Source organism: Mirounga leonina, unplaced genomic scaffold (genome assembly GCF_011800145.1).
Source record: "Mirounga leonina isolate KUSES-001 unplaced genomic scaffold, KU_Mleo_1.0 Mir_166, whole genome shotgun sequence".
In the NCBI taxonomy this organism is placed as follows: Eukaryota; Metazoa; Chordata; class Mammalia; order Carnivora; family Phocidae; genus Mirounga; species Mirounga leonina.
The window spans coordinates 23538067-23554279 of NW_023270418.1; the positions used below are offsets into that span (position 1 = coordinate 23538067).

Genomic DNA, 16213 nt, shown 5'->3' on the forward strand with positions numbered 1-16213 from the left:
CAGGCAGCAATCACTACATCTCCTGCGGTGCAGTCTGCCTTACACCATTCAGCTGCAGGGTTTCTGAAGGCTGGTGCTGGCAGGGCACCCGAGTGACCAATGCTCTTTACCAGTAAGAGCTCACTCTTAAAAACCAGGGTGAACCCAATGAGCTACTTTTTCAGGAAAGTGTTCTTGAAATTATCCACATCTGTGAGGCCTTTTCATAAACTTCTAATTTACAGAGAGTAATTCATTAATGGTGCATCCTGAGAGAAACACGTGGAAGGAATTTTCAACTAACTCCAGAGAAAAGTTAAATACAATTCAGATAAGTCAGATGACCAGCAACATAGTGGCTGCTGAACACATGAGTAAAACTCAAGCCCAGTGGCTCCCAGGCACGGGTTGTGCCAAGGCCAAAGGCTACCCTCCACTAAGAGGTACGTGGTGTTCAGAAATGAATCCTACAGCAAAAAAGATTCCCTACTTACTTTTCTCACAGCTGAATCTGTCAAGAGTGAAGCTGCCAACTCTAACTAGACTTTATTCAGACCAACCAGCAAACACAGTTAAGAGCTAATGACAGGAAACTCAGATAAAAGTGACTGTCATTCTAGAGGGTAATACCATTGAAAGGAACATTGGCTATCATCGGACATATATGCCCTAAACTCCCAGAATGCAGTTTTTCTTCTAAGGTCAAAACTAAGAAAAATAGGGCACTATTAAAAAGCAGAATTCTAACACCATGCATGAGCCAAACTAGTCCTTCTGGTTGCACATGATGCTCTCTGATCAACTCAGGCTTTACAAGAGTCAGGATCAAAAGATGTAAGAAGAAACACAGAAGGGGAATTATAGGAAGTTGTAGTTGGAACAAGTTGAGGCTTATACAAAACATGTTAAGGACAACCAGAAAGGGCATCAAAGCTATGCTAGCAGCATATTCAATGCCTGTATTCTGAATATTTTGCGTTTCTAGCAAGGCAAATGATCTCCGACTGGGTAGAAACAACATGCTTGAGAAGGATGGGAAGCCCATTACAGATAAGGCAACAGGGTGAGAGCAACATCTTGTTCACATGAACATCACTCTCCAGAGAGGAAGACTACATACCTCAGAGTAGTAAAGACGGGGGCAGGTGGGAATTTAGAGTTATGGCCATACTCTCAAAGAATCATGGTGCAATTTTCTCGAAAAAAACATGATGAAAATAGCTAGCACTCACTGACCATTTACTATATGTCAGGCACTGTTCAGAATGACTAACTTTATTAACTTAATTCTCATAATAACCCTATGAGGTTTGCACTATTAAATTCTCATTTTATAGAAAAGGAAATGAAGGTGGAGAGAGATTAAGTAACTAACCAAGGTCACACTGCTAGAAGATGGCTGACCAGGGATTCAAACCCAGATAGCGCAGCTTAAGAGTTCACGTGTCTAACCATCACAGGACAGTTGACAGAGAAAGTTATCAAAGAACTACCTCCCGCTACGCATGCAAAAGCAAGCAAGCAAGTGAACAAGCCAGCAAGCATGCATGCATGCATGCATCAGGCCCAGACCTTTAAAGCACAAAAAGTCTAAGTAATTCCAATTCTATTTAAACTGTTCCAAAGAAAAAAAAGAAAAACTTCCAAATTATATTTATAACACAGGCATAGTAACATTGATACCCAAATCCATAGATTTCATAAAAAAGAAAAGCCTGGACAGAGCCATCTCCCTTACAAATATCAGTGAAAAAAGTTTATTAGCAAGCTACAGGGAAGGAATTTTACACTAAAGAACCAGGTGGGGTTTATTCAAGAAATGTAAGGATGGGTTCAATATTACAGAATCTATTAACATAATGATTATACTATTAGGTCAAAGGAGAGGAAAAAAAACATACGATCATCTTCATAGATACTGAAAAGTCATGACTAAATTCAATATCCATTCTTGATAAAAACTCTTAATAAAATAGAATAGATGACTTCCTTAAAATGATAAACTAGTTCTAGTTCAACCTAAAAGCCAGCAATATGCTTACTGGGAAAAAGCTAGGGGCGCCTGACTAGCTCAGTCAGAGGAGCATGTGACTCTTGATCTCGGGGTCATGAGTTCAAGCCCCACGTTGGGTATAGAGATTACTTAAATAAGTAAAACTTAAAAAAAAAAAAAAGTACTGGGAAAAAGAAGTTTTCCCACTAAAATCAGGAGCAATATGAGGATGACTGCTATTATTTTATTATTTATTATTATTATTATTATTATTTTGATGGTAGCCAAAGCTAACAGACAAGAGAAAGAAATCACAAATGTAAAACTTAGAATGGAGAAGGTAAAATTATCATTACTTACAGATAAAAAACCTAGAACACCCAGGAGATTTACCTAACAACTACAATTAGTAAACAATTCAGTAAGATAGTAGTAGGATTTTAAAAATAAGCTTTTGACAGTAAACTTAAGAACTGTATAGGATCTAGGGGCGCCTGGGTGGCTAAGTAGGTTAAGCACCCAAATCTTGATTTCAGCTCAGGTCATATCTCGGGGTGGTGGGATCAAGCACTGCATCAGGCTCCATGCTCAGCAGGTATTCTGCTTGGGATTCTCTCCCTCTCCTTCTGCCCCTCCTCCTGCTCGCCTGCATGAACGCACGCGCTTTCTCTCTCTCTCAAATCAATCAATCAATCAAAGAATTGTAAAGGATCTATATGAAGAAAACTTTAAAACATTCCTAAAACACAACAAAAACTTGTGGAAATGGAAAATCATGCCATATTCTTAAATCTAACCATAAAGATATTGAATCTCCTTCAGTTAATTTACAAATTTAATGTGACTGCAGTAATTATATTAATAGGATTTTTTCAGGGGGGTGAAGGGAAGAAGCAAAATAGTCCATACAGGGAAACAAAACTGCTTGAGCAAACAGGAAAATTTGGATTCAAAAAAATAACAAGAAGAGACGGGTCCTACCAGATTCTATAACACAATGCCTGAAAACTTGAATCCCTGTAGTACTCTCACATGAATAATCAAACGGATCACTAGGACAGAATGGATAGTCTAGAAATACATCTGAATATATACAGGAAAGTAAAAATAGGATCAAAGTGACATCCCAAATCAATGGACACAAATGAATTAGTCTATAAACTGGTTGGGACAAATGAGTAGCCATATGGGGTAAAAGTTGGTTCATGTTCTGCTTATTTGGGACTAGGTTAAACTTCTCTGAATCAAAGACTTAAAGGTAAAAAAAACTAAAATAGAAAAGTACTAACTGATCTCCTAATGATGACACAAAACCTGGGAACCATAAATGGAAAGTTGGATAATTCTGACTACTTAAAATAAGTTCTATGACAAAAATAACCTTCAGCAAAGTCAAAAGAAAAATGACAACTAGGAAACTCCTTTTGTTCGTTAATTTTCTGATTTAGAAAGAGCTCCTGTAGAACTGGTAAGGAAAAGATCAGCAACACACAAAAAAATAGGTAAAGCACAGGGACCAGTCAAGAAAAGGCAATATACACGAGCTAAGTGTGTAAAGAGGCACACAACCTGGTTTGTAATATGATAAATACAAATTTAAAATACCTGCATACTATTTTTTACCTATCAGATTTGCAAATATCCAAAAATATGGTAACACAGTCTACAAGCAAGAGTTTAGGGGGAACAGGCATTCTCATAAACTGCAGATAAGAGTATAAGTTGGCATAACCCCTACAGAGGGTGACTTAGCAGCATTTACCCACATCACAGATGTATGTACTCTTCCTAACTACACTTCCATTTCTAGAGATTTATCCTACAGGGATTTATCCTGTGGATAATCTTGCACGAGTGCAAAATGACAAACTGCAACATGTTTTGTATAGGAAAGACCGAAAACAATTTAAAAGTTCCTCAGAGAAGACTAGTTGAAAAATGACTGATTAAAAGATGGAACCCAGGGGCGCCTGGGTGGCTCAGTCGTTAAGCGTCTGCCTTCGGCTCAGGTCATGATCCCAGGGTCCTGGGATCGAGTCCCACATCGGGCTCCCTGCTTGGCAGGAGGCCTGCTTCTCCCTCTCCCGCTCCCCCTGCTTGTGTTCCCTCTCTCACTGTGTCTCTGTCAAATAAATAAATAAAATTAAAAAAAAAAAAAAAAAGATGGAACCCAGAGATTCCACTTGGACAATGGAAAACTAGGCAGTCATTAAAAAAGAAAGAGTAAACTCTTTATATACTGTACGTAAAGATCACCAAGATATACGGTAAGTACAGAAAGCAAAGTGTAGAAAGAAGAGTGTAGAGTGTAGAGTGTATAACATGTTACCATCTGGGTTAAACAGAAGATGGAAAAACATACATTTGCATTGCCTATATATATATATATATATATATATATATATATATATACACACACACACACACATACAATATCCTTGAAAGGATACACAAGAAACTGCTAATTGTGGTTGCCTCTGGGGAGGAGTGGCCTATAGCTGAGAGCAGAGTTGGGAAACTTTTTACTGTCTATTATTTTATAGTCCAAAATTTTTTGAATGGTGAATGTATTTCAGATTATAATTAAAAAAAAAAAAACAAAGTAAACAATATAAACAAAATAACTGGAAATAAATTGTGGCAAAGAAGATCTGGGCCAGAAATCTGGAGATGAGCAAGCAAACCTGGTATTCAATAAAGGAAAAAGTAGATTGCAGTTGATTCCCAGAAGAGTTAAAGAAAAGATTATTGAACATGTGGCTTATAAGCACTTAGAAAGAAAGAAATGATTGCTACTGTGGTTTCACTAAGATCAGGACATGAAAAATTAACCTCATTTTCATGGTCTGATAAGGATACCAAGACTGGCATATCGGGAAACACCACAGACAGAGAATATCTTGATTATTTTAAGGCATCTGACAAATTCTTACAATACCTTGCAGACAAGATTAAAAGGGAAAAAAAAAAATGTGGGCTTCAGTTGTGAACACCAGGCCAGGGTGCTAATTCAGGAACCAAAGTTGACACAAGAGGAAGTCCACAGCAACATCACACAAGGCCCAGTACAGTATCCTAACTGATCGACCATTTTTCCTAGTAAACCAAAGGAAGAGAGAGAAAGTGTATTTATCAAATTAGTAGGTGATGTAAGACTGAGAGAAAAGGACTGAATCCAAAGTTCAAAAAGACATTGAGAGGGAGGAGCTAGGAAGTGCAACTGATACTATTAAGATAAAATTTAACAGGAGCAAATCCAAACCTGTTTTGGTTTTTAAAAGATTCAAACTGCACAAATAAACAGAATGGTAGAGCCTCGATTTCTTAATAATTATCTAGGGATTTGAAGGGACCGAAACTGAATAGTGGCTTCAGGAAAAGCTGCTGAAATCTCAGGCTGAATTAACACTGTCCAAACCACCACTGCGCTATGTACTGGACAGCTCCCATCTGGAGTTTTTTATTCTGTTCTGGTCCCCCAAAGTCAAACGGGAAGGTGAACAGAACTGTCAAGGATTTGGAAACCAGATCAGTAAAAGGAATCTCAGGAAGAAGTCTGGCCTGAGAAGAAATATTCAAAGGGAAATGACAATTTATCTTCAAACAGCTGAGAACCATCAGAAGAGGTATCATTAGACATATTCTATGGAGATTCAGAGGTAGAACCAGGACCAACGGGAGGAAATAACAGCAAGGGAACAATAACAGAAGCTTATCAGTGAAAGATCAGGCCATCTCACCAGATAGTGTGACCTATCACTTTAAGTATTTAAGCAGAGGCTAAACTGCCACTTCTAGGAATGTGCAAGTCCTTCATTAGATAGAAATTGAAATAAGTTGTCTAAAATGCTGTGATGGGAGACACCTGGGTGGCACAGTTGGTTAAGCATCCAAATCTTAGTTTTGGCTCAGGTCATGATCTCAGGGTGCTGGCATCGAGCCCCGCACTGGTCTCCACACTCAGCGTGGAGTCTATTTGAGATTCTCTCTCTCTCCCTCTCCCTTTGCCCCTCTCGTTCATGCTGTCTCTCTCTCTCTCTTAAACAAAATATTTGAAAAATAAAATAAAATAAAATGCTGTGATGAACAACTGGGATATGGGATTGCAGACTTCAGACATATGTTTGTAAATTAAATACTGACCATGTCATTCACTTTGTTCCATCCAGCTCTGGATTAATAAATGAGTTTAACATCACCACAGTCTTTCCTCAAGGGGCACAAGGGCTAGCTCTCAGTTCCTATACTCCCTTCTCTTTCCCTGCTTCTCAGTTCCACTTAAACATTGAGGCTTAGGACAATTAGCTACTAGTAGGTGAACTCCCCAGAAGAGAGACACCTTCATCTTTGTGTCCATCTTGGCATTGCTCCTAGCACCGCAGTTACCATGGGTCGCTGCTCAGGGTGGGTGCTTAAAACATGTCTGCTGAATTACTGATGGTGAGCTGCAGAAACGGTACCGGGAAATCAGCTGCTCAACAAGATGATGAAAACTCCAGTACTCCATGGGTTTCTGAGTTCAGGCTCACCAGTAAGAAATACCCCCTCCACCAGCACCAGCTCCACTTTGACTTACCATTACTGATTTCAGGGAGGTCAAACTTAGTGAAGTCCCACCACTGGAGCCGGTAGGTAGTATTGGCAATGTTACTGGCCACAGCAGACTGTCCATCACCAATCACTGCCCCTGGTGGGGGAGAAGACAAAGAGAGCACAGTATAGTCTTTATCCACGTTTCCTCTGCAAACATAAAACAACATGTACTGGGATTAGCAGGAGAGGGGGAAGAGGAAGAACCATCTGCCAAGTCCCCATCTCAAAGAGAAACCAAACATATCTCAACAACAATTCTACCAGAAACATAATCCCATTCACCGGCCCCTCCCACGATTATTTAACATTTCCTTAGTGCCAACAATGTGGCAGGTACCGTATATGTCCTGTCTGGTAGACTCTCAGTCTAAAGAGACAGATGAGTTTTCATAAAAATGCGTGTGGCAGTGGGGGGGGGAGTGAAAAATGGGAGGACAACATTAACACAGAAAAGCCACACAGAAAAGCATTTCATTCCTGGATGTCTTTGTAGTAAGCAACACTCTTTGGGAGAAAGCATCTCCTCCTTTGTACACAACCTTCTTCCAAATAAAACATCTCAAAAGGAGGTTTCCTCCAGGGAAGAGGCAGCCAGTATATAGCTGACTGGATAGATAGAGACAGTAAAGAACAAATGAAGTCATGTTTGTTAATTTCTTCTGGACCCCTGGCATGTAACACAGCAGAAATTTATGAGTCTGGCTTTTCAGTATCAGAATATTTTTATTAAGGCAGTATTTTACAAACCCCTCCCCTTCCCGCCCCATGAGAACTTCCTTGAATCTGGATTCACTTGAAACATCTCACGGTTTAACTTTCCCTGAGATATACACTTCTGCATGACATTTTTTTCCTTGGTAACCAATTAAATAAAAAATGGATTTTTTTTTTTAACAGGGTGACACTTTAATTTGCAGTTGTATTTCATTTACATGAACATGTCATTTCCTCCTCCTCCTTCCGAGGTGCATTTCATACACAACCACCCTTTTGATCAGACAGAGCCAAACCCTCTTGGGAGAACAGAACACTGTTGTATGCTAGACAACCTAAATGGTATTCTCTGCTGCAATCACCTACTTCAAGAAACTGAACTTGTTAGAACTTACTAGCCTTGGAACAATGGACAATTTTATACCTAGATTCTTCAGTATCACAATCTTCCTCCTCTGCGTATCATTACAAAAGGGTCCTGTCATCAGTTTCCCCCCCCCACCCCCCGCTTTTGGTGAGCTGCATTTATTGCTCTGCCATTCCTGGTCTTTCCCTATTCTTTCCTCAAATGGTCAAGAGAGGTTGTTCAGAGAGAAAATGTCCTCCATACAAGCCAGAAAAGTACTCTTCTCCAGTTGCAGCAAGTTATTACATGAGAAGACTCTCTTCAACATTAGTTTATTGATGGTGTCCTTGTCCCAGTTTCAATTTGTAAAGAAAGGTGAAACAGTTCATTTCCAAGATGATAATACTGCTAAGATTATATATTCTCAATATGGGTAATATTGCCCCCATGGGGGCGAAAACTGGTTCATGGGGAAATCTTAGTGCAATCACTAGCTTGCCTCCAATACACTGTAGTATATGACAGATACACAGCCTATCTATGATATTAAAATTTCATGGGAGGGGGGATGATTAGGGAAAAAATGTCTACAAAATCTCCTTAGGAGGGTAATAATTACATAAAGGTTGAGGAATATGGTTCTAGATAAACCAATACCCCCACCACAATTTATTCTTTAAAATCTTACAGATTCAAAGACATAGACCCAAATGGTCATGATCTCCCTGAAGGCCTGAGAATTATAGCATTTGGGGGTGCTGTCAACGAGCCCACTGACCTCAAACTCCTACTGAAGGTCCTGTGGCATATCACTCAATGAGGTAAATAAATATATGTTCTTAATAATTTTAACCTTTATAGAATATTCTATAATAATTACACCTGACTTGGGAACTTTCGCTGAGCGATTCCTGGGTCATGAGGAGAGTAAGCTACATATAGGACTTTCTTAATAGGAACATTTTATTTTTTTAGGTCCCTTTGATAATGAAAATCATTTTTTAGTTCTAAGGTCTACCACATCACTGGAAAGAATTACTCAGTTTCACTCTGATCCAGGCTCAACATCACTGAGCTTATGAAGTGTTCCCCTGGCTTGTTTATCTAGATAGTTGACATCTCCCTCTGACCACCAGTCTTTCTCACACCATTGTAGTTCCTTATCATGTCCTCTAACTTTTAACAGAAAAGCATAAAACACAAAATAATAGAAGGTCAGTTGATCTCTCAGTTGATGAATGAAATGCTAGCTGCTAAAAAAGAGTAGGAAATAAACTGAAGAAACAAACCCCGTACTCTCAGAGCTTAAAATCTGGGGGAGAGGATGGGAGCTACAATCAGGAAAACAGTTAAGGAAAATACCAGATGCTTTAAGAGTGCTGTGGATCTGCAACTGGGAACACAACGATTAAGATTCCAAACCCCCAGCTCCAGAAGCTCCTGTACCATCCATGCCTCCAGAAATGTTTTCTGGAGAACAGCTGTGCAATGTAATAAACACGGATGGGTAGCACTGTGTGGAAGGGATTGGGGAGGTGTTCTCTGCCAACGGTGCCAGAGCGCTGAGGAGAAATGGAGCCTGGCACCAGGGAGTCGATTTTCAGTGCCGTGTAAACATAGATTAGGAAGCAAAAGATGCCAGCAACAGATTAGCGTATTGTCACCAGGTTCTCTTCTGCAAGAGCCGCAAGCCAGCTGAGCCTGTCTCTCGGAAACATCAGGAAGAAAAAGTATCACCCTATTAAAAAGCCCCAACCATTTAGTAGGCCTCTGGCCACTAAGCTGAAGGTATAGGAAATGTGCCAGAATGAATTAATGGACTAAGCTACACGGTATTTACATAGGAGGCACTTAGCCTCAGAAGCCAAATCCTGAGAGACTGCTGAGAGATTTCTGAGGCCTCAAGGTTTTCTCAGTAATGATCGGATGGAACAAGCTAGACTCAGGGTTTTTCAACCTCCGCTACTGATATTTGGGGCCAGAAAATTCTTTGTTTAAGGCGTGGGTTGGTCTTGGGCTTTTGGAGGATGTTTAGCAAAATCCCTGGCCTCTGCCCACTAGATGCCAGTGGCACACTACCCCCTCACCCAGTTATGACAACCAAAATTGTTTCCAAACATTTGCCAAATGGTCCCTGGGGACCAAAATCATCCCTGGTTAGAAAACTCCAAGCTAAATAAATATAGCCTACATTTTAACTCCAAGATAGGTGCTCTTAGGAAGTACCACTACTAGAATTCCCACTGCTAACAGCATGCAAACTCTTAGTGATACTGATTTTGGAAAGAAACTAATCAAAGGCATAGCATTATACAAATATTCCCTTAGCAAACTTAGTTTCCCATTTCTGACATGGGTATGCTTTTCCTCTATGGGTACAGCTCTGTATAATCAACAAGTCATAGATAAAGGTCCTTTTATAGAGACTGGTGCAAATTATGTGCCACAGCCAAGAGACAGATGCAAATTATGTGCCACGGCCAAGAGACAGACGCATTTAGTTTTAGAATTAAGGTCAAATGTCAAGGCCCTAGACACTTGAGTAACTTTCTCCTTGAAAAACAGCCTAGGCCAAGACACATCACATTCTGGGCCACAAAACCCACTATAACACATTTAAAAGAATAGAAATCATACAAAGTATGCTGCCAGATGACAGGGAATTAAACTAGAAATTAGTAGCAAAAAAATAACTGGAAAATCCCCAAATACTTGGAGATTAAGCAACACACTTTAAATAACACATGGCTCAAAGAAGACATCTCAAGAAAAAATTTAAAATATTTTGAACTAAATGAAGATGAAAGTATAACTTATTAAAATTTGTTGGATGCAATAAAAACAGTGCTTAGAAGGAAATGTACTGCACTTAATGTATCTATTAGAAAAGAAGATCTAAAATCAATAATTTAAGTTTCCACCTTAGGAAATAAGAAAAAGAAGAGCAAATTCAAAAAAATTCAACATAAGAAAAAAAAATAAAAATTAGAGAAGAAATCAATGAAACCGAAAACAGGAAATCAACAGAAAAAAATTAATAAAACCATTTAAGCTTCCACCTTAGGAAATAAGAAAAAGAGCAAATTCAAAAAAATTCAACGTAAGAAAAAAAATAACAAAAATGAGAGAAGAAATCAATGAAACCGAAAACAGGAAATCAACAGAAAAAAATTAATAAAACCAAAAGCCAGTTCTTTAGAAGGATCAATATAATTGATAAACCTCTAGCCAAGCTAACTGAAGAAAAAAGAAGACACAAATTATCAATATAAGAAATAAAAGAGGGGCCATCACCACTGATGTGTGGACACTAGAAGAATAATAAAAGACTACTATGAACAATCTGATAATATAGAAGAAATGGACCAATTCCTTGAAAGACACAGTCTCCCAAATTTACACAAGAAGAAATAGATAACCTGAGTAGGCCTATATCTATTAAGTTGAATTAATCATTAATAACCTCCCCAAACAGAGGGTGCCTAGGTGGCTCAGTTGGTTAAGCAACTCTTGATTTCGGCCCATGTCATGATCTCAGGGTCATGAGATGGAGCCCTGCAATGGGCTCTGTGCTTAGCAGGGAGTCTGCTTGAGATTCTCTTTCTTCTTCTCCCTCTGCCTCCTCCGCCCCCCTCTAAAAATAAATAAATGAATACTTAAAAAAAAAAAAAAAAAAAAACAAAACCCAAAACCTCCCCAAACAGAAAGCACGAGGCCCAAGTGGGTTCACTGGTAAATTCTATCAAACATCTAAGGAAGAAATTACATGAAATCTCTACAATTTCTTACAGAAAACACAAGTGGGACTACTTCCTAACTTATTTTATAAGGCCAGTATTGCCCCAACACCAAGACCAGACCAAGACACTGAAGAAAGGAAAACTATAGACTAATCTCTCAGAAGCAAAAATCCTCACCAAAATATTAGCAAGTCAAATCCAGTAATGTATTTTAAAAATTATATGCTATGACCAAGTGGGATTTATCCCAGGTATTCAGGGCTGGTTCAACATTTGAAGATCAATAAATATAATCCAGTACATCAGTGGGATAAAGAAGAAAAATCATATAATCATACCAATAGATGCAGAAAAAGCATGTGACAAAGTCCAATACCTACTCATGATAAAAACTGTCAGGAAACTAGGAAGAGAGGAGAACTATCTCAACTGGATAGAAAATGTCTACAAAGACGCTACAGCTAACATCATACTTAATGATCAGAAACTATATGATTTTCCCTTAAGACTAGAACAAGCAAGGATGTTTCCTCTCACTACTCCTCTTCATCATTTACTGTAAGTCCTACCTAATGCAGTAAGAAAAGTAAATAAGAAGAAACAAAACTTGGAGAGAAAGAAACAAAACATTAGAGAGGAAGAAATAAAACTGTCTTTGTTAGCAGATGACATGTTTGTCTATGTGGAAAATCCCATAGAATAATAAAAGTAACTCCTGAAACTATTAAGTAATTATATCAAGATTGTAGGATACAAAAAGTTAATAGCTTTCCTATATACCAGCAATGACAAATGAATAACTGGAATAGGAATTAGAAGTTAAAAATACAATGCCATTTACATTAGACCAAAAAAAAAAAAAGAGAGAGAGAGAGAAATATTTAGGTATAAATCTAACAAAATATGTATAAGAGCTATATGATGAAAACTACAAAACTCCAATGAAAGCAATCACAAAAGATCTCCAATATTTACTGGAGAGATATTCCATGTTCATGGATAGGAAGACTAAATACTGTTAAGAGGTCAATTCTTCCTAACTGGATCTATAGATTCAATGCAATCCCAATCAAAATTCCAGAACATTACTTTATGAATACTGACAAATTCTAAAATCTATCTAGAAAGGCAAAAGATCCAGAATAGCCAACACAGTATGCAAGGAAAGAACAAAGTTGGAGGACTGACACTACCTGACTTTAAGACTTACTATGAAGCTACAGTGATGAAGATGGTGTGGCACTGGCAAAAGAATAGACAAATAGATCAATGGAGCAGAACAAAAAGCCCAGAAATAAACCCAAACAAAAAAAGTCAACTGATCTTTGACAAAGGCGCAACAGCAATTCAATAGAGAAAGACAGTCTTTTCAACAAATGGTGCACATGCAAAAATATGAATCTAAATACAAACCTTGTACTTCTCATAAAAATGGGCTCATCACAGACCTGGATGTAAAACACAAAACTGTAACATTCTCAGGAGCTAATACAGGAGAAAATCTAGGTGACCTTGGGTATGGCAAAGACTTCTCTACCAAAAGCACAATCTATGAAAGAAAAAATCGACAAAGTTGACTTCATTAAAATTAAAAGCTTCCGCTCAGTGAAAGACACTATGAAAAAGAGAATGAAAAGCCGAGCCACAGACCAGTAGAAAAATCTTTGCAAAACATTTATCTAATAAAGGACTGATATCTAAAATATACAAAGAACTCTTAAAACTCAACAATAACAACCTGATTTGAAAACTGGCAAAAAAATCTGAACAGATACCTCACCAAAGAAGATAAACAGATGGTAAATAAGCATATGAAAAGATGCTCAACATCTTTCTCATTAGGGAGCTGCAAAATAAAATAACAATGAGAAACTACTACACACTTATTAGAATGGCTAAAATACAAAACAATGATCACACCAAATGGTGAAGAGGATACAAAACAACAGGAACTCTCATTCCTTGCTGGTGGGAATGCAATGGTACAGCGACTTTGGAAGACAGTATGGCAGTTTCTTTGCAAACTAAACATACTCTTCACCATATGATCCAGCAATCATGTTCCTTGGTATTTACTCAAATCAGTTGAAAGCATATGTCACACAAAAACCTACACACAGATGTTTATAGCAGCTTTATTCATAACTGCCAAAACTTGAAAGCAACCGAGATGTCCTTTAATAGAAGAATAGATAAATAAACTGTGGTACAACCATACAGTGGAATATTATTCAGCTCTAAAAAGAAACAAGCTATCAAGCCATGAAAAGACATGGAGGAAATTTAAGTAAAAGAAGCAAAAAGCTATATATGGTATGATTCTAACTATGTCATTCTAGAAAAGCCAAAAACTATGGACAAAGTAAAAATATCAGTGGTTGCCAGCAGTTTGCCAGGGAGAGAGGGAGGTATAGTTGTAGCATCAAAAGAGATGTTTGAGGGCAGTGAAACTGTTTTGTAGGATACTATGATGGTGGATATATGTCATCATACATTTGCCAAAACCCATAAGTTTCACACTTAATGTTAACTATGGACTTTGGGTGATAACAGTGTGTCAGTGTTGGTTTGTGGATTATATATAACAAATGTACCATTTTGGAGAAGGATGATGATGGTGGGGGTGGCCTATGGGTATGTGTGTGGGAGGAGGTATATGGGAACTCTATACTTTCCGCTCAATTTTTTGTAGACCTAAGACTGCTCTTAAAAAAAAAAAAAAAAAAGGCGGCTATTAATTAAGAAATAAAAACAGAGAGAAAGACATAAAGAGCCCCAGACTCTCGCTCATGTTATAGGAGATAGTGGAAAGAGCAGTTGTCTATAAGTCACAGCAGCTCACTCTCTATCATATGACCACAGAGTCTTTCCCTGGAGCCTCAGAGCAAAAGAGTAAATAAGGATGATTCTAACAAGAGACAAAACAAGGGGAAAAAGAAACTTAAATCCAGTGATCCTGGCCAACCACCAGAGAACAGCAGCAAAACCAAGCTGCCAAGTCTCATTCTCTCAGTCATGTCTTCAACTTGTCGGCTGGAAGCCTCGGGAATGTGTCTAGGGATAAAATCTTAATAATCATGACAGTCACGTGGTAGATGAGCTCTACCAAACCTGATAGCCTGCATGCCTCTCTCTGCCTCTGCTTCTCTGACTCCTCTGTTCTGTTGCTTGGAAAGGAGTATTAGAAACCTTTTTTCAAAAACAGCTTTTAGCCTCTCTCCAAGAGAGAGCAGGAAAGTGAAGAGTATGATTCAACAGTACAGTGAAAATACGGAACAATGGGAATCATTAGCAAATGTATCAGAGAAGCTAATTTGGGAGGGTAAAAAAGGGCAAGTTACAAAGAAGGAAACTATTAAATTATGTTTCAGTCCTATAAAATTGTTCCATTTGAGGCTGCCTCATTCAAAATGGCCATCTCTGAATGTGCTGCTACTGGGAAGATAGAATAAGAATGGGGCTGGGGGCCAAAGACTCATCAGCCTGGAAACACAATTACTATCCTTCTGCTTAGCTGTGATATGAAGTCAAGAACCAGCTTGCTAATTGGTCAATAGAATGGAGACCAGAAACTCCAGGGCAGGTCCAACCGCCCAATTTATCAACTCTTCAAAATTCTTTTTAGAAAGCCAGTCACAAAAGACCACATATTGTATGATTCCATTTACATGAAATGTCTAGAATAGGCAAAGCTATAAAGACAAAAAGTAGATTAGTGGTTGCCTAGGGCTGGAGGAGGCAGGGGAAGGGAAGGGGGAAGGGAGAAGTGACTGCTAATGGGTATGGGAATGTGATAAAAATGTTCGGAAATCAACAGATAGTGGCAATGGTTGCAGAACTGTGAATATATTAAAAACCACTGAACTTTAAATAGGTGAACAATATGGTATGTGAGTTATATCTCAACAAGGCTTTTTTTTTTTTTTAAAGATTTTATTTTTTATTTGTCAGAGAGAGAGAGAGTGTGGCAGGCAGAGGAAAAAGCAGACTTCCCACTGAGCAAGGAGCCAGATGTGGGGCTCAATCCCAGGACCCTGGGATCATGACCAAGCCAGAAGGCAGACACCTAACCAAATGAGCCACCCAGGCATCCCTCTCAATAAGGCTTTTATTAAAAACTACTACTCAATATAAACTTTGGTCAATTTGGGAAGCAAAATATGGCATCCCATTTCTGGGATCCCTTTGCATATCTTTTTTTTTTTTTTTAAAGATTTTATTTATTTATTTGAGAGAGAGAATGAGAGACAGAGAGCATGAGAGGGAGGAGGGTCAGAGGAAGAAGCAGACTCCCTGCCGAGCAGGGAGCCCGATGCGGGACTCGATCCCGGGACTCCAGGATCATGACCTGAGCCGAAGGCAGTCGCTTAACCAACTGAGCCACCCAGGCGCCGCCCTTTGCATATCTTTAATAATTTCAAGTACTGGTGAGTATCTTCGTTTACTGGCTCACTGTATTTTTTTAGTGTGTACTGTGCCTACCTACATCTTCCATGCATTTTTATGTTTGGTTAAGTTTTTTCTTGCAGACTGTCTAAGCTCTTTGTAAATTAATAAACTGGTTTCGGTCCATGAAAAGTAATTTTTCTTAGAGCAATACAACATGGATTATTTGGACATAAAAAGCATTCTTCCTAAGTATATACTGAATGGCATCCTACAAAGAACACTTATTCTTGTTTCCAGAAAGCTTCATTCAAATGCAGTCTTTAAATCTGCTTTAAGAAGGAAATATAACTAAGCACTCTGTCATACTCACTTTGTCGCCTTATCACCATTTAAAAAAATCTCATCTGAGACCACAGTCAATTATTCTATAGCCTGGGGACCTGGAAAGAGGCCCTGGTG

General features: G+C 38.5%; 1 protein-coding gene across 11 annotated transcripts in view; it reads right to left on the bottom strand.

Moving 5' to 3' along the window:
* Positions 1–16213, bottom strand: part of AMBRA1 (autophagy and beclin 1 regulator 1) — a 173507-nt gene that overhangs the window by 35114 nt on the left and 122180 nt on the right. For all 11 annotated transcript variants that reach the window (XM_035012697.1, XM_035012693.1, XM_035012692.1 and 8 more), the window contains one exon: positions 6549–6659. In XM_035012697.1, the coding sequence (XP_034868588.1) occupies positions 6549–6659 (111 nt within the window). The remainder of the gene's footprint in view (positions 1–6548; positions 6660–16213) is intronic.